This window comes from Dryas octopetala, chromosome 9 (genome assembly GCF_963921425.1).
Source record: "Dryas octopetala chromosome 9, drDryOcto1.1, whole genome shotgun sequence".
Lineage (NCBI taxonomy): Eukaryota > Viridiplantae > Streptophyta > Magnoliopsida > Rosales > Rosaceae > Dryas > Dryas octopetala.
In genome coordinates this window covers 5,714,411-5,736,034 of record NC_141374.1, presented here as the reverse complement: position 1 = coordinate 5,736,034, position 21,624 = coordinate 5,714,411, and the positions used below count along the sequence as shown (strand labels likewise).

At 35.1% G+C, this 21,624-nt stretch overlaps 1 protein-coding gene and 1 pseudogene across 1 annotated transcript; one reads left to right on the top strand and one right to left on the bottom strand.

Annotated features, from left to right (window-relative positions):
• Nucleotides 1–7,764: 7,764 nt before the first annotated feature.
• Nucleotides 7,765–8,743, top strand: LOC147273403 (glyoxylase I 4 pseudogene; annotated as a pseudogene).
• Nucleotides 8,744–8,970: 227 nt separating this feature from the next.
• Nucleotides 8,971–19,113, bottom strand: LOC147273402 (beta-casein (DUF760)). The gene is made up of 3 exons (XM_086228018.1): nucleotides 18,891–19,113; nucleotides 15,529–15,806; nucleotides 8,971–10,046 (listed from the first exon to the last, which is right to left on the bottom strand). The coding sequence occupies exons 1-3, from the start codon at nucleotides 19,044–19,046 to the stop codon at nucleotides 9,245–9,247; spliced, it is 1,236 nt and encodes a 411-aa protein (XP_086084144.1). The 5' UTR covers nucleotides 19,047–19,113; the 3' UTR covers nucleotides 8,971–9,244.
• Between the last annotated feature and the right edge of the window lie 2,511 nt (nucleotides 19,114–21,624).

Below are 21,624 nucleotides of genomic sequence, written 5' to 3'. Positions count from 1 at the left end.
TGTCCTTCGGTTTTTGCATTTGTTCGTCACATCAGAGGCATGACTCTTTATCTTTATTTATTTAAAAAATTACAATTTAGTCCCCCTAACATTCCTGCCACCTGATCGTGCCACGGTGAGACATCTTTTTCTTTTTTGGCCACACGGTGAGACATCTTAAATCAATGACCCACTGTTATATGTGATAATTTTGACATATGATAGTGTGCCCTTGGCTTAGAATGCCAAGTGGCACAATCTCTGTTGCAAAAAAGTTCTTCTCGTGAAGATAATTTTGACACATGGTAGTGTGCCCTTAGCTTAGGATGTCAAGTGACACAATCTGTTATAAGAAAGTTCTTCTTGTGAAGATGCAGGCATGCAGTGGATTGATTGAATTCAAAAGAGATAAACTTTTATATCATAGAGATGCCACAATCGCGATATTCCAACCCATTCAGGGGCATCCAAGTATCACATTTATTAATTAATTGATATCCACTTGCACACATGGCGACCCCTGATTGAGTGGGGATACAGCCACCGTGACATAGAAATTTCTTAATGTGAATTACTTGTTATGGCTGGCTCAATTTAACCTAGCTTCTTCTCATTAGTAATGATCTCCTTTAGTTTGTCAATGGTACTAAATTGGCCCAATTGGAAAATGAAAATGGTGCTTCACAGGTCGATTCAATTTTCTCTCATTTCTTAGACTAATACATTACCCTAATGTTTTTTTATTTTTTACTGAGGTCCAAAAATATTGTCTAGATGTTTTTTACACTTAAATAATGATCCATCATGAAGAAAAAAGAGTTAATTACACTTACACCCCCTGAGGTTTATCGTCTTTTCACATACACCCCCTGGAGTTTCAATAATTACACATACACCCCCTGAGGTTTCAAAACTATTACATATAACCCCCTACAAGAGAAAAAAATAAATAAACAAAAAAGAAAATATTTGTATTGAGGTTGAACCTTACACCTTGAGTAATCTTATTAGGTCATTTTATCCCTTAGTATGCCTTTTTGCATAATTTCTCATCATTTTTTGTCTCACTATAGGGGGTTATATGCAACAGTTTTGAAACCTCGGGAGGTGTATGTGTAATTATTGAAACCCCAAGGGGTGTATGTGAAAAGACGATAAACCTCAGGGGGTGTAAGTGTAATTAACTCGAAAAAAAAAAAAAAAAAGAATAATCAGTCACCATCTATATGCATGGCATGTAAGCAGAACAAAATAATATATAATGGGTTTCTGTTGCTGATCAGCCCCGGCCAAGAGAACAAAAAAAAAAAAAAAGAATAAACTCTTAATTTATAAGCTGTTGACCAACTTGTTACGTCAACATAAATAGATATATTAGGGCAATAATAATATATGTTATCTCCTCTATAATAAAAAGAAGTAGAAATATTTCATATATAAGAAGCATCTTACTTGTACAATTTGGCTTCTTGAAACCCTTAATAAGTATAGCTACATTTCCATCATCAACTCAATAATTTAGGCCAAGTTGATTTGTCCACCCAATTAGCCTTAGTAATACACTATATAATACGACGAAGTGGAAGGCGCATCTGTCAATTATGAAACTACAAGTCTCGCTAGAAGGTTGTTTTCAACATATCTTCATATCACCCTTAAATCCCTAATGACCTAAGAAATTAGGGTTAAATACATTTTTGGTTCACGAATTTTGAGTGGTTTCTCAATTTGGTCCATCAATTTTGAAACGTGACAAAAATAACCAACGGTGCAAACCTCGTATTTTTTGAAACTCGGGAGATTATTCTTTGAATTTCCAAAGAGTCTTGAGTATTTTAATTTTTTAGAAATAAATTTGGACTTCCCAAATTTTTTAGAAGCTCTCAGAGGGCAAATTGGTAATTTGGCCCCATAATAAATTTTGACTAGTTAAGATGAGGTTGTAGGAATTTTCTATATATTTTTATGAGTCCGGAGCTATTTTTAATTAATTTTTAAAGTTTATAAAAATAGAAAAATAGAAAAAATCTGAAAATAAAATAAAGAGGTGACACGTGGCGCACATTCAGTGCACCACGTCAGCGTCCGTTAGATATTTGGACGAAAAATCCTGAATTGACACAAATTAGATAATTCGGGGTTATTTTTATCACGTTTCAAAATTGGTGGACCAAATTGAGAAACCGTTCAAAGTTCGTGGACCAAAAATGTATTTAGCCCAAGAAATTAATAGTAAACCTTCTAATTGTATGTGAGGTTAAGGGTTTAAATGAAGATGTTGAAAACAACCTTCTAGTCTTTTGTGTCTTCATTAATTTGAGAAATTTTTCTATGTAAATAGTAATACCATGCATATAGTATGTCGATGTCTTCTTATATTGTTGCATATTAATTGTACAAAACTATTTGTACAATCAAGGCTCATTTGGTTGACAAATATCTAATTATTAGGAGAGATTTTGATCGATAATGGTCAAAATTGGTGGTTGAAAGACCATTTTCCGCCCAACAGAAAATTTCATCAAATCGTATACTTGTCTTGTAGTGTACATAAATTCATATAGTATTAGTCTTGGGTCATTATATATTTTCATTGAATATACACGAGCTAGAATGATAGCAATTAACCTGCCCTCCCAAAATATTGACCAAATCAAATGGGTCTGAAAAAAAAGGTGGGCAAGTGAAATAATGCTAACAAACGGGGGTTGGGTTTTGGAATAATCAAGAGTTTGGTAAAACAAGCGGCAGTTGGTGGGTACTATTGTCCATAAAAAAGAAAAAAGAAAAAAAAAAGAAAAAAAGAAAAAAAAAAGAAAAAAAGAAAAAAAGAAAAAAAAAGAAAAAAAAAAGAAAATTGAAAGACAGTGGGAAGACGTAAGAAAGCACGTTTCGTAATTAAGTGCGGGCACTAGGGGCATTTTGGGAAAAGACAACCGTGTTTTTGTAACGGTCAAAAAGTGGATATATAGAGGAAGAGGAAAGCTTCTTAACTTTGGTTCACTCCTTTGCGCCCGACAACCGCGTACGAGACTAACGGCGACGTCCCCACTGCCACGCTGTCGTTACTCTTTTTTTTTTTTACATGGTAATTATTTTCTCCCTCTATATATGTTTTTCTATTTTCATAACATAATTTATTGACACTGCCGGTTTAATAGGTAATTTTATTCATGATAATTTAATAAGTAATTAACTTAAACTTTACCTTTTCTGAAACACATGCTGTGCATGTTAAATATTGGTCATTATTCATGATTTAACTTAGGGGCTAAGGATTATTATGTACTTTTGCTTATTACGAAAATATTATCTTATAAAGGTATTTGTTAAATAGCTATTTGGTTCCTTGGTTAATAACTTAATACAGTAAGATGTTTAATATAGGAGTATTTTAATAGCCAATAAGGACATAGTCTAGCATCCGTTTGGGATGATTGATATGGTTAACAAATCAAACATCCACGTCCAGAATGCCAATTCTAAATTTGGAAGTATATTTGAATTGAATTCCTTAACTTATTATTATGAGCTCAAAATTTTTCTTTTCGTTTGATATGTTGTTGCATCCTTGTTAGCAGCCACGGATGCAAGGACGAGATCTTGTGGTGGCAAGATAAAGAAGCTCTCACTCCGAATTGAGAAGTTTTAAAATTGAACTCTCAATAAAAATACCAATTGTTAAAACACGAAATCACCAAAGTGAAAACTCTTTATGTAACATACAAAATGAACAATTTGATTGCCATCGGTCTCAATGGCATTGGCCGTCGGAAAGCGGAGAACCGGCCAGAGTGTGTGTGAGGCTGAGTTTTTCAAAAAAAGGAGAATTTTTTTTGAAGTTTGGATTTTTATACTAAAACCCTAAGATACGAATTTACCAAATTGCCCCTCAAATTAAAACCTGAAACTTTTAAAATGTAATTTTGATTCATGCACCATTTGCACCTACACGCTCGTAGAGTCGAGCTCTACCCAACTATACCAAAATTAAGTTCAAAAAAACAATTTAGGTTTGGTCAAAATGAAGTCAAACCTTAAAATGATTTGTAAATTAAAAAACAGTTCTTTTTAAAACAATTAATCTTTGTAAAATACCAAAAATGATTATAATGGAAAAGGAAAATAGGATATAAATTCAAAAAATTTCAAATACCTTTTGAAAAATTTGTTGGAATATGTCCAAATGCAAATCGTTTTGATATACGTATTGTGTATACTTTTAACATCACGAAAAACTTGTCTTTTATGTATCATTCTTCGTATACATATTAGATCTTTATATATGTGTGTATGCATAAAAGAGGTTCATGATTTTAAGTTGAAGGAATAATATATCTTAAAGAAGTTAGGACCGTGAGACTTATATCTCTCAGTAATTAGAGTCTAATTAAATTGCTCTTAGTCGTAGGATTGATATTTGGACATTATCAAATCCGGTAAAACCAACATGCTCTAGCTCTGCTTAATGATTAGGATGATCAGTCTCAGATTGTCGGTGTAGAGACACTAAGGGAAGATCATGGGTGCAAGTAGATTGTTCACTGAACGTGACCGGCCAACATAATGAATACATGTCATGGAGTATTACTGACTCGTCAACAGGAATTTGCTAAGTCTTGATAACAAATTGGTCCCTAGACTTGAGACGCCATGGTTGTCCTATGCGCTCAATCACTATGTTTTGGCTATATTACAATGCTAGGCTCCTAGAGTTTAGTTAAAAGTACAAATTAGGCATAGTCACTGATGTTGGGGACATGCATGTGTGTGTTTCAACAGAGGATTTGTCACTCCTGGTAATAGGAGAGATGTTCCAAGAGGCAACATATGTTTAGATTCATGGATCTCTGGCTAGAGTACTAGATCATGGAACAAGCATCCTTGATCAAATGAAATATAAATATAAGTGTTTGACCTTAAGGATCATGCTAGAGTTGACGGAATTTCATACCCGACCGTGATTCAGAACATAGAATGGTAGAAAGACTGTATTGTGTTGCAATTAAGACTGAATAAATTCTTCACCCTTTCGGTTAATCTAGGTAGCCATGACATTAATGCTGCTAGGTGTCAATCATAGTTTGTGGAGACCTAAGCTTAAAATGGTAATTTTATCCGGATTAGGTTGATTTAGGAAAGTGTCCTAAAGCCACTGCCGACTTTAATTGAAATTTAAGATGTCACTTGCCAATAGGTGTGGGATGATATTAGAAATGAGTTTGAACAAAAATTAATTAATTGACCCTATGACTAAATGGAAGAAAATTAATAGAATGATGAGCTTATTAATTAATTAAATGTTAATTACCTAGTCAAATGGACTAACCACTTAGCCAATGAGACTAGGATGGCCAGCCCCCCTTTTTTACTTAAGTCTATATAAGAGGGCCCAAGTGAAGAAGTCAGTATAAGAGAAGCCCTGTAAAGATCATTCTACGTTCTTTATATTTTCTCTACATGCTAACTTGTGAGAAGAGAGCTAGCACTCCCATTCTCCAACAAGTTTATTCCTCCATCTCCTCTTAGTGTGGACTAATTAGAGGTCAGACAATTGACGACCAATTGGCGGAGAGTGTTTGGATTCGTACCTTTATAGGCTTCCAATCAAGAGAACAAGATATGAATCCTTCTTGGTTAATCATGTTTTATTGCAATATCATATATCAAGCCGAAGCAGATCATGTGAAATTTAAATTGCGCTATGTTTATATGATCATATTCCAACAAAATTTTCGGGTTGCACACACACACACTCTCTCTCTTTCTCTTCCCACACCACTTTTGTTTCTCTGCAAGTTTATATATATATACACATATTTATATATGAGCAAATTACATGCAGGTAACTCAGGTTTACACCCTTTTTCAAGTTGGTATCCCAATAAAAAAAGTTATAAAGACGGTGCCTCAACTACCATTTTTTGACACCCACATACCTCCGTTAAGTTTTTTGTCTGGGAGGCTATTATGTATTAATGTGGCACACCGACATGGCTTTAAAAAATAAGTCTTGTAACGCATTCGTTGAGTTAAGCAATTAATTCCATTATTCATTACTTGTTACGTCAATATATGATATTAGGAACAATGATCAATTGATTATGTTATGGCATGTATAATAAAAAGAAGTAGAGCAATATTATGAATTTCTTGAGAAGCATCTTGTACAATTTGGCATATATAGCTACATGTTTCCATCATCAAGTCAATAATTTAGGCTAAGTTAATTTGTCAACCCAAGCCTTAATAATATGACGTTGAGGAAGGCCCATCTGTCAAATTATGAGACTACAAGTCTGGAAGGTTGTTTTAGTCCGTGTTATGCCATAAGAGGTTAATGAGTCATATGAAAATGTTGAAAAAAAACCTCCTAGTCTCGTGTGCTTTCATGAAACGTTAACTGATTTTTTTGTTTTTTTCTATTCGACAATAATACCATATAATATGCCGACGATATTCTTTTATGTTTTTTCATGCAAAACTATTTGGCCAACTAAGGCTTCTCAATCTGATCAACAAAAATTGCGTCATTAAGAGAAGTTTAATTTTATTGACGACAGTCAAAATACATTGCTCGATCAGTTGAAGATCGAACTCTCTCTGACGGAAATGTTTTGTCGACCCATATACTTTTCTTGTAGTGTGTATATATGCATATAGTGTAACTGTGTAAGTCTTGGGTCATTATATATTGTTATTGAAAATATGAAAGACTTTTGGAGTGTCTAAATTTTAAGGTACGGATAAACTAAAAATTTAACCAAAATTATCTTAACACATAAATTTAACTTGCAGGTTACATTCTAAAAGGTCTAATAAAAAATTGAAATTAACAAGAGTCCAACCTACCCAAATTAAAAACCGAAACTAATATAAGTCCAATTCACTCAAAATTAAAAATTGAAACTAACACAAGTCCAACCCACCCAAAACAGCTTCAATAAACACCAAACTGAAATTGCAAACTAAAATTGCGAATTGAAACTGCGTTAGAAAACTGAAACTGCGACTGCAAACATATTTTCACTACATTTTGAACAAATATAAGTTTTATATACCAAAGAAACTAAGAAAATTTGAGAGAATAAAATTCAAGACGAACAAAACTAAAAAAAAAAAATAAACGAATTAAAACTAAACTAAATATGCTAAGTGACTTAAAGGTTACAAATGTTGCCTTATTGTTACATTTTAACAAGTTGGATGTTTGTTATGCTTTACAGGCTAATTTATTCAAAAAGGAATAAAAAAATTAAATTAAAAGGATAAATAAAAGGTGGGCAACTGAAATAATGCTAACGAAGGGGTTGAGTTTTTGGAATAATCAGGAGGTTGGTAAAATGAGGGGCAGTTGGTGGATACTGTTGTCCATATATTAAGAAAATAAAAAGTGAAAGACATTCATACAGTGAGGAGCCGTGAGAGAGCACGCTTTGTAATTTAGTGAGACACCAAGGGCATTTTGGGGAAATGGGACCATGTTTTTGTAATGGTAAAAAATGAGAATTTTTTAGGAGACGGTACTATATGTTTTATGTGTTTATTTCTTTCATTATTTGACTTGTCAACGTAATGAAAGAAATAAACATATTGGGCCGACTCATGAAAGTATTTTAAGCCTCAAGCGATGAAAGAGTATTAATTAAATGAAATAAAATTTTACAAAATTTTTGCTTAATAGATCAATTGACAAACCTTTTATCAATTAATTCGTCGGCCGCTAAGTTTGACAATAGAGTTAAATTCATAGTCACCTCAAAGTTAAACCCTAAGTTGTAAACAATGGACAAGTGTTGGTTGACTGAAATAAATTTTTTTTACCGTTTTGCTTGATAGATTGATTGACATATCTTTTGTCAATTGATTTGCTGCTTCAGGGAGTCTCGTTATAATTTTTAAAATCTCAGGGGATATATGTGAAAATATGAAAAAATCTCAAGAAATATTTGTGAAATTAAATATGAGAGTGCTTGAATAGATAGAAAACCAATGAAAGCATATGAGAAACATATGGCAGCAAAGAAGAGGACTGCAAAACACACAAAAATAAAAAAGATGAAGGGTATGGTGAAAAGGAAAAAGACCCACTTCCTCTAATATTGACCCTGAATCGCATATCAAGGCTGTGTAGAAATGTGGGGGACTCAGTATATTTCTACACCAAATTTTTGGGGTTCAATTTGATTGAGAGGCCACAAGCTTTTGATTTTGATGGGGCTTGGTTGTTTAATTATGGAGTTGGGGTTCACTTGATGCAGTCCAAGGATGAGCAAAGGCTCCCTTCAGACACAGACCATGAGTTAGATCCCATTGACAACCACATCTCATTCCAGTGTGGAGACATGGAAGCAATGGAGCAGAAATTGCAGGGCCTAAATATAAACTACATGAAAAGGGCAGTGGAGGATGTTGAAAATGGGAATAAAATTGACCAGCTCTTCTTCACCCAGATGGATTCATGATTGAGATATGCAATTGTGACAATCTCAAGCTTGTTCCAGCTGCAGCTTACTTGGCCAAAATGAAGCTACCATTTGATAGGCATAATTTGCCTGTCATTGATTTGGATTTTGGACCACAGTGGCAATGATGCTAAATAAATTAACCTTCCCTTTAATTATTTAAATATACATAATTAAGGACTAATCGTTACTAATTTTTTAATGCATTCATATGCGTGCATTTGTACAATTTGAACTTTCTTAATTACAAGTGTTGGAACAATAATCCGAAATATGGATTTGATAACAGAAAATTTCAATAATAAATAATAAATTCAGGAGATATAGGCAACAAGTTTTTTTTTTTTTTTTTTGGGGTTGCTCAGCAACAAAGCTACATATTGGATCAAAGTTCAAACTACACAGTCTACACCGTATTTATTTTAATTCTTTCCTGCAGTTCTGTTTATATTGTTTCTATTCTTTGCATTTGGGATTAAGTATGTTAAATTTTCAACATGATCCGAACTGTATGTAACTTTTGGGAAACAATAAGAAAAAAATTTCCTAAACATTATATTTACAGGAAACTCATTGCACTATGTTCAGTACATTACAATTTATGCAGCCACAGAGCGTAAATAAATCAATATAACTTACCTGCCCCCGTGTTAGGGGGACAGGTGGTATCACAAGAGAGAAAGAAAAAGAGAAGGAGATAGAGAGAGATAGAGAGAGAGGGTGGGAAGGGGATGCCAGCTGGTGTCATTGGGGGTGCAGGCAAGTTCTTCTCAAATATATCAATATAACATCATCTTTAATTAGCTTTTGACAAAGTGATATTTGGATTCAACATAGCTTTCAGCATCCCATAGGAATGATCCAAATGCAACAGCTTCCAAGACAAGCATTGTCAATCCAGAGAAAGTAATTGAAATCATTTCATCGTTCGATGCGTCGATTGAACCATCCTCAGTAATCCTGATGTCAGGTCTCCCAAACAGGGCTTGTGTCTGGTTTTCAATTAAAGAAATAGCTTCCTTTGACCTTATGGTAGCATATATCTGAAGAGTCTCTGCATCCAAGTACATCACATAGGATCTCAACCGATATGACTTGCCTTCACCATTGCCCATGAAACCTCCTTCATCACTATCACTACCATCATCAGGAGGTATCCTGATTAAGGAATCAGGATCCCATAGCTGGTTTGCTGGTGCTGGATCCTGACTGAAACGCTCAGGAAGGGTGTTCATGGTTCTCTCAAGCTGAAACCGCTCATCAACTCTTTTGAGAAAATATCCATACATTATTGAAGCAGCATACAGCTTTCCAAGTTTGATTTTGCTAATCTCAACGATGGAAGTAAGGGGGCTCACAAGTCGCTCTCCAAGTACAAGAGATAAGTGGCTCTGTATCATTTCAAATGCTTCAGGAGAATGAACAGATTCTAGTTTCTCTTCTTGGTTTGGCCAGAAATCCACTCTTCCAGTAGGATCCAAGGTTGCTGATATCTTCGGGATCATTGAAATTTCATTGTCTACAAATTTTCGCACGATCAAGCAGTACATTATCTCTTCCAATGCCGTGCGTCTTTCTTTCTCTTTGACTTCAGCTATTCTCCTAAAATTTATGATTTTATTTCATAAGTTACTCTATGTCCCCATATATCAAAACAATTAAGAAAACAATAGGTTGGTGAAAACAAATAAAGAGCAAGCACCAATATGTTAAGAGATTCTTAAATATATATGCTAAAACTATAGAGTATGTAGAAATATATGGTGAGTGTCTTTTAGAAACTTAATTCATGTCTAGTTAAATTGAATTTCAAGAAAGAAAAATAAAGAAGCTATGATTTAGGCTAGAAGAGGTGATAGTGATGGGAGGTAAGAATGCAGTTGACTTTAATGAAGGAAATATACTGATGGTGGTCTAATGCAAATCAAGGTGGTGAGTGGTCGCAGCAACATGGTCACTGGTGATGATTTTGATATTGTAGTGCTAGTAGTAGTAGTGTATTGCCGCTAAAGGAGGGGCAAACATGGAAACAGTGCGTATGCAGGTGGATATTTGGTAGTTGTGCACTTGTGATGTTTCTCTGATTGGATATCAGCTAGTTGAGTTGACAGAAACGGTGGAGGGACTGGTTGCAATAGGCTGGGGGAGGGTAGTTATGCATCAGCTTTGCAACTGTAGGCATGGTAATTGTATTCTAATGATGGTAACAGTGATTGTGCCAAAACCTTAGGGCTTCATGATAAAACATTGGACAAAACTCATAAATTGATCTTAGCCAAATTGTAGCATAATATGTTTACGGTGTTAGCATTTTGATAACTGGTAATCATCACATGTCACACACAAGCAAACACAAGCACATGCATACAATGCAACCACACTCCATAATAAGGAATCCAAATAGATTATTAAGAGAATAATTAAAATCCATTTAAATATTTAAACAAACATTGTTCAAGTCAATTCCTTTTCAAAATCAAATTTTAGAAAAGAGCAGAGAAATAAAAACTAGTACTCTTGGACTGTACTACAGAATCTCACACCCAATGATTACGTATAAGTACTACTAGAAAAGGTGGCAAAAGCGGCAGCTAACTACCAACAGAGGGAGAGAGTCGTGAGAGAGGCCCAACAAGAGGTGGGTTGGATTGCTGTGAATTCTACAATTGTATCTGTGGCAGCTAGAATATAGATAGATGGCATGGATGGGGAATTGAGAACGCACCTGATCCTAACAAATGTAATGAACTTTTGACACTTTCTTGCTTGCTTATCACCTATTGTAGTGGCACAGGTTATGGAGGCTGTCGCTTCCTCGGTGGCGAGGCCATCAGTGGGCGAGGAATTTATGGAGAAACAGACACCGGTCTCTGGCAAAACCCTTTTCCAACTTGCGATCCTCAAAAAGGGTTAGATCTGAGGATGAACCAGTAATTGAGTTTGAGAAAGATGGTGGTGCTGCTTTTCTGACTGGGGTGCATTCCAGATTCAAGTCTATGCTAATGAGCTCCAATGCCTTTACTGAGTTTGACAAGGACATTGATGATAATACTGTGTCACCTGTGAAAGCCAGAAGGGCCCACCAATTCGTTTTGTTGAGCAATCAAGGAGAAGCTCTACAATCCATGGGAGAAGGCCCTGATTATCAAACTAATTGATTGTTCTCATTCTTACAATTTCCTGCTGGCCAGACTTCGGCAGAAATGGTGTTTGAAGGGATTGATGCAACTTATTGACCTTGCCTGTGCTTTCTACAGCATCTGTTTTTCTCTGATGGAGGATCTGATGTTTGTGCTTGGCGGTTACTGGCCAATACTTGGTGATGCAGAAATGGAGACCAGGATTCGTTGCTAGTGAAGAAAGGACTAGCAAAATGGCGGTTTGGGTAAAGGCTCCTGGAACTCCCTTATGAAGTTTTCAAAATTGGATCGCTGACAGGCATTAGTAATATGATTGGGAAAGCCTTGAAGGCCGACCCATCCCACCTCTGCTCAATCTCAAGGCAAATTTTCTAGGATTTGTGTAGAGGTGGATCCCTCTAAACCCCTAAAACCCCACATGAATGTTGATGAGAAGTGGTTGGATGTAGGTCTTCAACTAATTTGTTTTAAGAGTGGAACCTTTAGCCATAGCAGGGAAAATTGTATGGTAAACCTAGTGAGAAGGTGATAGAAGCTGAGAAGGTTAATGGGGTGGAGACAACCAAATGTAAAGACAGCTTTCCTTGCTCATGCTCCTTGGGATAATGAGCCTTTCTATGGCATTTGGATGCAGGTTAAGGAAAGGAAGGGGCAGACGCATTGTATGAAGGGTATGGTTCCAGGTTTGTACTCCTGCAAAATGATGATGATGAGGAAACTGAGGCTGATCTCGGCAATTTGAATGATGTAACAAAGAAACAGGTGAAGGGAAAGCAAGTGGCGGGAGATAAAGGGAGTCAAAAAGTGGGAAGGCCTTGAAAGAGTCTGAATGATATTTCTAACAATGTCGTTTCCAAGTAAGTGATTACTAATACCAAACTGGCCAGCTCTAGTGCCGCTCCCACTAAGAATATGAGTGGTGCTACTGGTGGCAGATTGGCCAGAAATAGAGTGCAGACAAAAGATTATGATCAGGTGATTCATGAGAGAGTTGGTGTGAAGGCTCCTTGTATGGAGATGAACTGTGCTGCACGGAAGCATGGTAAGAAATCTTCTTTCTTTGGACATGATCCTCCTGATATTGTAGATCTATAGGGTGATGTGTGCATGGAGAATCTTGAATATGGTGAGCTTCTGGTTCCTAATGTTCCTGAAAGCCTCGTGGGTATGAGCATGTGTAAAATTTGATGACGATGATGAATCCCTGGCCTCTGAGGATGATGGTTCTTCCTCGAACCAGTTGGAGGGACATGGTTGATGCTTGACCTGAAATCTGTTGAGACCTATCTTCCTCATTATTTTTTTAATGGTTACAGTTAGGGTCTGGAATGGTAAGAAATTCAGGAATGCTATTGGTGAATTTGATTGTTATGCCAAAATGGATGTTATTGTTATCTGTGAGCCTAGAGTTGCTTTTTGCAAGGGCTAAGTTAACTTCAGAAGATTGGGTTTCCCTAATTCTCATGTGGTTAAGGCTCGGGGTATCTCAGGTGGTTTATGGATGTTATGGGATGAGAAAAGAATGAGTATACATGTGGTTTCTCAGTTCTTGTGTCGCTATCCCTGGCAAACAGGTTTGGCTTTTTTTCTGCTGTTTATGCAAGCCCCTGTACCACTAAAAGAGAGGTTGTGCAAGTACCTAGATGAGGTTGCTGTGAACCACCAACTCCCCTGACTCATTGCAGGTGGCTTCAATGAGCATACTTTCTGTTCCTAAAAAATGTGGAGGTGCTTGTGCAGGTAGGATTGGTGGTTTCAAGAAATGGTTTGATAGGAATGCTATGATAGATTTGGGTTATCAGGGATCTAATTTACTTAGAGTAATGGTATGGTTTAGAGAGCCTGTACAGGGGGATCGGTAATGGCCAGTGGAGAGGTGCTTCCCCAAGGAACCTCCACAAGATCAGGTTTCACGAAATGGCCTTTGTGATGCACCTCCCAAGAAGCAAATCTGACCATTGCTCAGTCATACCTCTCCTCCCTGATCTTATCAGTCCTAATCAGGTGAGACTGGATCTGTGGATTCTCTGTGAATCTGGGGTTTGGTTCTGTGCTGGAAGCTGAAATGTGGGATTTGTATATGGATTTGAAAATGGCTAAAGAAAAAGGATTTGGTAAGATTATGGTGCAATCAGATTATGATGATTTGGTGGTGCTTATGAAGGAGGACCACAGTGACATGCATCCTCTTGAATCTTTGGTCAGAGGCTACAAGTGCTCACTGGATCTTTTTGGAACTTTTGATATGGTTCACATCAACAGGGAGAGACACATGCTGGTTGAGAGTCTGGCTAAACTAAGATTCAACTTTGACCTTGGTGTTTCCACCTTTGAGAATCCCCCTCCTATGGTTTTTTCAGTTATGACGTATGTCTGAGCATGTGTTGCTAGGCCCAGTGGGCTAGTCTTCTGTTTTGTTGTCTAGGCTTTGAGCCCCAGTTTAAGCATAAAAAGTGAGGAGAAAAAAAGTACTACTAGAATGATTTACTGGCATTTGTCAAGTTTACTTAACCTACTGAAGCTCTTGTAGGCAACCTTTTTAACAAAGACAGAGTCCACACAGATCTTGGATTTAAATGCCATGATGCCTTCTTTATAATTGAATTTGTGGGCATATATCATATGATTTCAAACTAGTGAGGTATATATTTTTTCTTAAAGTTTAAAAAAATAAAATTAAAATTATAGAAGTATTGAAAAGTTAGTGTAAATGGTTGTTGGAACAGAAAAATATGAGCAGTTATTCCAACATTATGAAAGACTTATCACATCAATCAAAGACACAATATGTATTTATGGTGTGTAGAGGCCAAAAAGAAGCCACAGAAAAACTCATACACCTTGTGAAGGAGAAACGATCAATTATGAATAACTACAGTGGTAGCTGCTAGTAAGTTCCACACAAAAGTGACTAGAGAAGCACATAACATGAGCACAACAATGTAATACAATCTGTATTATAAAATTCTAATTATAAATCTCTCAGCAGTTTAAAACTGGCCAAAATTCAAAGCAAATGTGACTATGCATGTCAAACGTTATATCCTATCTAGAAAGCAAAGTAAGCATAAGGCAGGATGATAGAAGCACTGTAGACCTAATGCAATCTTTTGGAATATCTATGTTTCTTTTCAAAAATTTCTCACAGACCTGAGGGTTCAACTATGTACTCCATTAGGATTCAAACATATGATCACTCCATGGGAGGGTAGGTATGAATATGACCATTAGGCCACAACCTGTGGTCTCTTACAGGTTATAATATCCAACTAATGGACACAAAGACACTAATTAATTGCAGTGGACCAAACCCAAAGAAGTATGTATTCTATCTCTCAAGTTAATGCTCTTAGTTACTTCCAATCAAGTTTCAAGGCCACAAATATTATTACCAAATGTAACTAAAAACTGTGCTAATTAACCCAGACCCTATACTTATAATCCCTTGCTTACCATTTTTCCAATTTCAAAAAGAAAGTGCTCCAATATCACATTGTTAACCCATATTGATCATCAATGCTGCTCCTATAAATTCATTTGGGCCGCATAATTCAAAATGAAATTCCCATATAAATTAGATTACCATAGGTGATGGAATGGCTCTTTGCATATGATTAGGGTGTGTGCTGTAGCCCAAACAAATTGACTGTTAATAACACTTATTAACTCTTAGATTGACTCTTTGACTTAATTATTCTCATTGTTACCATTTTTTATTGACCGACTCTTACACTACCATGAAAATTTCCCTTTAATAAAAAATTCGTTATTGTTAGATTTGAGCCAATGGGCTTGGTCTTGGGCTTCCAAAGAGGAAACTTCTTTTTCTAACCAAGCTGTAGCTATTGCATCAGAGTTGTGTCAAAATCTGAGAACTTTACGGTCTACTCATCCATTGAACAATAAAATCGAAATAACTACTTGTGAGAGATCACAGTACTTACTTGTAGAGGGGATTGGCAGATGAAGGAGAAGTTTCTTCTTTCAGGGAATCTCTATCAGTTTGAAGGTTCTCAAGTTGCTGATCAACGGCTGCAGGTAGTAGATGTGGATGGGTTTGCAATATTTGGGCCAAAAGTTGGCCAGCAGGGGATTTAAATTGAAGAGGAGCAACTGGCACCAAATTCTCACTTGAATCCTCTGACGCTCTCACAATCAAGCTTCTTGCTCGGCACTTATACAGTCCATTTCCATGCTTTGGGATGCCAAATGAAGGACAGCTCTAGAAAAGAAAGAAGAAATTTTGTAAAAGCATATAAATAAAGTAGGGGGAGGCGATACAGAATGTCAAGGATCCAAAACGTAGGCTTAATGCCCCAACATGGATATGCAAGAACAATAATAGGGAATATGGTGATATGGTGCAGAACTATCCATACAGCATTTTTATGTCAGCATTTTTCCTTAAATCAATGAAAAAATCTAGATAATCAGTGTTTCTAGGAAATTCACATGCATAATGGTGATTAACACCTTTAGTCAGCTTCAGGGCAACTAATGCATGCCATGTTTTTTCTCCAAGCCATCAGTCAATAAAAGTGCATTTGGAGAAACAAATGGTAACATAGACAAATGCACGAGTAAAAACTTTTAAAAATTGGTAAACTAAAAAACATATGGAGTGCAAATTCAATAAGGACACAAAACAATAATAGACAAATAACAATTCAGGAGTAAAGGGTCACTCAACCATATCATTTTTTATATTTGGGATCAGGGATACAATATTACGAGGAAATAGATATGACATAATAAATATAATTGGAATAACACGGACCAAATGAAGACAAGTCAGTGGTATTCAATGTGATAAAAGGATACCAACTAAATTTAAAACGAAGTATAATAGAGCTGCCATTAGACTAGCATTCTATATGGGCATATAAGAATATAAAATAATTGTTGCCCACATCCTAACAACTTAAGTTTTTGCGAATAGTGGTAAACCAACAAACTATATATGATATCAGAGCAGGAGATCCTAAGTGCGAATTGAATTCGATGAGTTGGGCTCTAGTGGTGGATAGACCCACATGTGAGAGGATTTATTATAATATAAAATAATTTTTGGCTCGCATCTTAACTGCTTAAGCTTTTGGGAATAATGGTAAACCAACAGACTTTATCAGGACAGAATATTGGACATTTAATTAAAGTAAGAGCAATACATTCATGTAGAAAAATAAACATGTTAAGGTAGATGATAGGTGTGAGTAGAAAATAAAGAATTGAAAATCAATCTAATTGAGAAATATTGGGAGTGAAACCTATTAGTGATAAGATATAGGAAATCATTGGAGAAACTCACACCATCCATTTCAAATAGGATTTGTCCTGTGGACACATGAGCGATCCAACCCGTAGGATTTCCTTTTCCTCTTCCCATTCTTACTTTGTAGGTTTCCCGGTAAAAGAGAGATCTATGAGAACTCTTACACATATCTTACCATTTCTTCATAATTGTCCCACGACAAATCCAGACCCAGAAAGTAGAAGGGCCCGCCTTACTAATAATTTCATTACCGTCGTGAGAAAGATCACGTCCCTCATTACAGTCCACCAGCTGAGCTGGACTCCCGCTTCCATGTTAGGTTTAGATTCATCGGCATATATGGATTTTTCTTCTTTGCATTTAACTTTGGTGCATTTTCCTGCTTTTTAAACATCCTTATCCTTCAATTATTCCAATGGTCTTGATTCTTCCATATCAATATCTATTTTTTTCTTTTTGCCAATATTCACCATCATCTTCTGCCTTCAGTTCTTCCCCTTCCCTCTCCCTCACACCATTTGGTTTGCAAAAATTTAAGACCAGTGCCGAAACATTATGGTGAAATCTTCCTTCAATATACTCTTTGGCAAGCATCATCCAAGTCAAATGGCAAATAAATATTGAAGAAACATCTGCAAAGATTTCACTAACATGACAAACAGAAAATAACAGAAAACATCATCCAAGTCGAATGGCAAAATAACTTGAAACGGAAAGCATCTCCATGTCCAGAGGCAAATATTGCCCTACTGGTCAGATACACTAAATTCGTCTTGACACTCTTGCACAACTTCATCAAGTGGTGGTTTATCCACTTGAGGCACATCAGCATCTTCACTGGAATGAGTTCTAAATTGAAGAAGGAGAGGATCTGTAAACCGCCTTGGGAAAAGAAAAAAAATATTGATGTGAAAGAATCGAGACCATATAAATTGAAGGATGATGATGTTTCAAGAGGAAGGAAAATGCACCATACATAAATGCAGAGAAGCAATACTGGCATATACAACATAGACCACTAGATGCATTTATATGTTAAGGAGCAATAAATAGATAAGAGATCAAGAGGCCGACCAAAACTAATATGGGAATAAGTGTAAATGTACTGTCTCCCATCAGACCCCAAACCTTCCAATACAACTCCCGCAGCAGGAATTGCTGCACAAGCTCAGCAGCACAAAGAGCCAAGTCACAGAAAGGCAGCTCACTCAGATTGAAGTTGAAGGTCAAAGCTTGTTAACCTGACCCTAGTTAACCATAGTTAAGTTGCCAGCTGTACCAAAGTGTCTGGTTAAAACTGAGGTTAGTTGATCTGTTATGCTAGTGCAACTAGCTTTATGTATAAAAAACTCGTCTGGGTAATCATTCTAATTAAACAATGAGAAAGCACAAAATTTAGCCCCAAATCTTATTTTCTCTCTACTTTTCTTCGTTGACAAGCATGCCCTAGATCAAATTTCTTCTTTAAGTAATACAGATGTAATAGGAGACACTGAGAACGAGAATTCATGTGGCCTCCGCCTCACCCATATATTTGGGACAAAGACAAAGACAAGGATGATGATGATGATAATGGGTTTGAGATTAAGTCAAGCACTGAAGTGTCAATTCCAAATGAACAAACAGTTCACACGTTGTAATGAATACGTACTGCTACATTTGTACTTTGCTGTTCTTGGAAAATTTAGTCATGAAATAACTTCCCCAAAAACCAAATGGAGATAATTGTTTATCAGTAACAAACAAGTGCTCAGCTCCTAAATTTATCTATATATATATTATAAATTTATAAGTCTTTTCTTTTCCTACGTTTTTTCGGAAACCAAACAGAGCAAAACAAAATATATCATCTGGGTCTTGTCCAGTTATTCGCAAAGAAAGGAAAAGCTCTTAACAAAAACAGATTATATTAAATTGGAATCTCAAAAATCCCTTTCATTTTCTCACACTTGCCTAGAAACCAAACGCATGATAAAGGGAACTCATTCAAAAGAAACTGAAGAGCATAAAATCAAAGAGTGGAGCAAAGCTTACTCTGGAAACACCACCAGAAAGAAATGACTTGGAATCAGAGAGTGTATGTGAATGGGTGTGGGAGTGGGTATGGAAGTGTCTGAATTCTGGCCACCTGAGACCACCACATGTGGGAATTACCATTGAAGCGTCACTAATAACACCTGGAACCTGCATTTTCAAGCCCTATGTCTCACTGAGAGAGAGAGAGAGAGAGAGAGAGAGAGAGAGAGAGAGGGAGAGAGTTGTGAACTTGTGATTGATAGTGGAAGTCTTGGTGGTTAGAGCAGTTTGTTTAGTTTTTTTTTTTTTTTTTTTTAATATCTCGTTGGTATTTCGTCTATTTTAGTCTCAATTATAAATGTAACCACTAGAGGGTATTTCAAATTGATATATGAATAAAAAAATATTTTAAATTAGTATACTAACTAATAAAAAATTATAAAATAGCAAATTTGTTATGAATTCCGTCAAGAAAGACAATTAAATGCCACTTTGGACAACGATGACTTGAATTTTTAATAATGTGGACACCAAATTTGCTATACATGGATTTATAATGTCATATTGATAAAAAAAAACTACAAAAACTTTTAAACCCTTAACCTTGTTATCATTAATTCATGTGGTGTAAATTTAGTGTCCATATTATTCAAAAAATTCATATTAGCACTGTCTACACTAGCATTTAACGCTCTTATTGACGGAATTTGTAACGTATGTTCTATTTTGTAACTTTCTATTAGTTAGTGTACTAATTTGAAACATTTTTTTGTTTATGGACCAATTTGAAATACCCTTCATAGTTGGTGGGTGCATTTTGTAATTAAGCCTTTATTTTATTTTGTTTTTCTATGTTGGATCAAAGATATTTATGTGCCAATTTCTGTTGATGAATTCTGAGACGACATGTGTTGAGGGGAAGAAAGAAAAAAAAAAAAAAAAAAGCAAAATGAATACCAACTTAAAAATAGCAAAAAAATTTGGGGCCAAACATATATTTTGTTGGTGTTTTTTTTAGAGATAATTAGGCTTAAGTTCTTTAGAAATATAATTTTTAGATAGAAACTGAGGGGTGTTTTAAAATTTATAAGAAATTTTTTTAATTTATAATAAAGTCCTTCTCTGATTTGAAGGGTATTTCCCCTCCTAGAGTGTAGAGTGGGCTTTGTAGAGGCTGCATGTTAGATTTTAACTTTGAGATTTTGGGCGGAGCTTAAAATCTTGGAGTTAAAATCTAAGATAAAGTCATTAAAGAAGAAAAATAAAATGATTTAATTAAAAATCCTAAATCACTAACGGTCTTAATCTAAGAAATACTCATAAAATGGACTGGACTCTAAATCTCCCTTTTTTTATAAATGCCTTATAAGTCTGTCCACTAAAAAACACGGTGATATGACAATTTGCTTTTTAATGAGTTGAGGCTCGGCACAGACGCCTAGTGCTCAACCTTTTTTTTTTTAAACATGTTTTATAATATAGTCACTATTTGATAGCAACACTTAATATATAGCAACACTATTTGAGAATTCTAGCTAATTCTTTTGGATTTTGATAAATTTTATGGATTATAAAATTAGAAAATTAGGATTAAATACCAAATCCCAATAATTTTTTGATATAACATAAAGACCATATAATATTTCAATTGAACTACTAAATTTAAATGTAGTTTTTTAGATTATGTCACAAATATGTTGGCCCTTTGATTTGAGCCTTTTCCATTTAACATTTTTATCCTTTGGCCCACATATGATGGGTGTTAGTTAAAATTTATATGGTTTTGACAAAATTGCCCTTGAGACTTTTATATTATCTTGAAAATTTGCTAATGTAGTCTCAACTTCACATTTAGTTGTGAGACAGTCACATCTAAGTTGTGAAACAGTCACAGTTAAGTTGTGACTTAATTGAATTTTTTTTAGAGAAATTATACTACAATATACTCATATAGTATAAATAGAGGTCAAAACAATATTTTTACTCAAAATAATACATAGTATAGTGGTGTAAGTTGTCTCTTTCAATTTACCAAGACAATCACAGTTAAGTTGTGACTAGATTGATTTTTTTTAATACAATATAGTATAAATTAATGTAATATTTGTGATGTAATATTTTTTTTATTTTTTTATTGTAGTGGCATGTGATGTAATATTTGTAAATTCTAATACTTTTTACTTTATTATTTTGTTTGATTTTTCAACTAGTACTTAATCTAAAATACTATTTAATTTTGGTATCTAAACTAAAAAGTTGTTGAAATTTAGTAGTTAAAATCAATGGACCTTTTCAAATTCCATTAAAATCCTTTGAAAGAGAAGTTGAGGACAAAAGTTTACGGGGTTGCATCCACCCTAATTGCAATAGTAAATTCAAATTACTGTTTGCCACTGTCGAGCATTAATAATGGTTATTATTGTTCAACAATAACAATTTGTGCAGTACCCAAAAAAAAAAAAAAAAACCTCGTTTAGTGTAGGCACTATAGATAGGCCGCCTCCCAATTATAATCCAAGCCTCTTCATCATTTTTTAACATAGCAAACTTTAGGTGAGTTGATTTAAAATTGGTGATCGTAGAGTGAACTTATTAATCATTTACTTTATATTTTATATTTATATTTTCTGAAAATAGAGGAATCCAAGCAGTTCTGTGGAGCACTACTAGAGTCACATTTGTATGAAACTAATTTTCAAATAAAATTTAATTTTAAAATATGGGATAATAGAAAGATTAATTCAAATGAGAG

Coding starts and splice junctions, on each gene's coding strand:
- LOC147273402 (XM_086228018.1), bottom strand. CDS start 19,046: ATGCAGGTTCCAGGTGTTATTAGTGACGCTTCAATGGTAATTCCCACA. Junction 15,807..18,890: donor TTTCTGGTGGTGTTTCCAGA/GTAAGCTTTGCT, acceptor TTTCTTTTCTAG/AGCTGTCCTTCATTTGGCAT. Junction 10,047..15,528: donor TCTGCCAATCCCCTCTACAA/GTAAGTACTGTG, acceptor CATAAATTTTAG/GAGAATAGCTGAAGTCAAAG.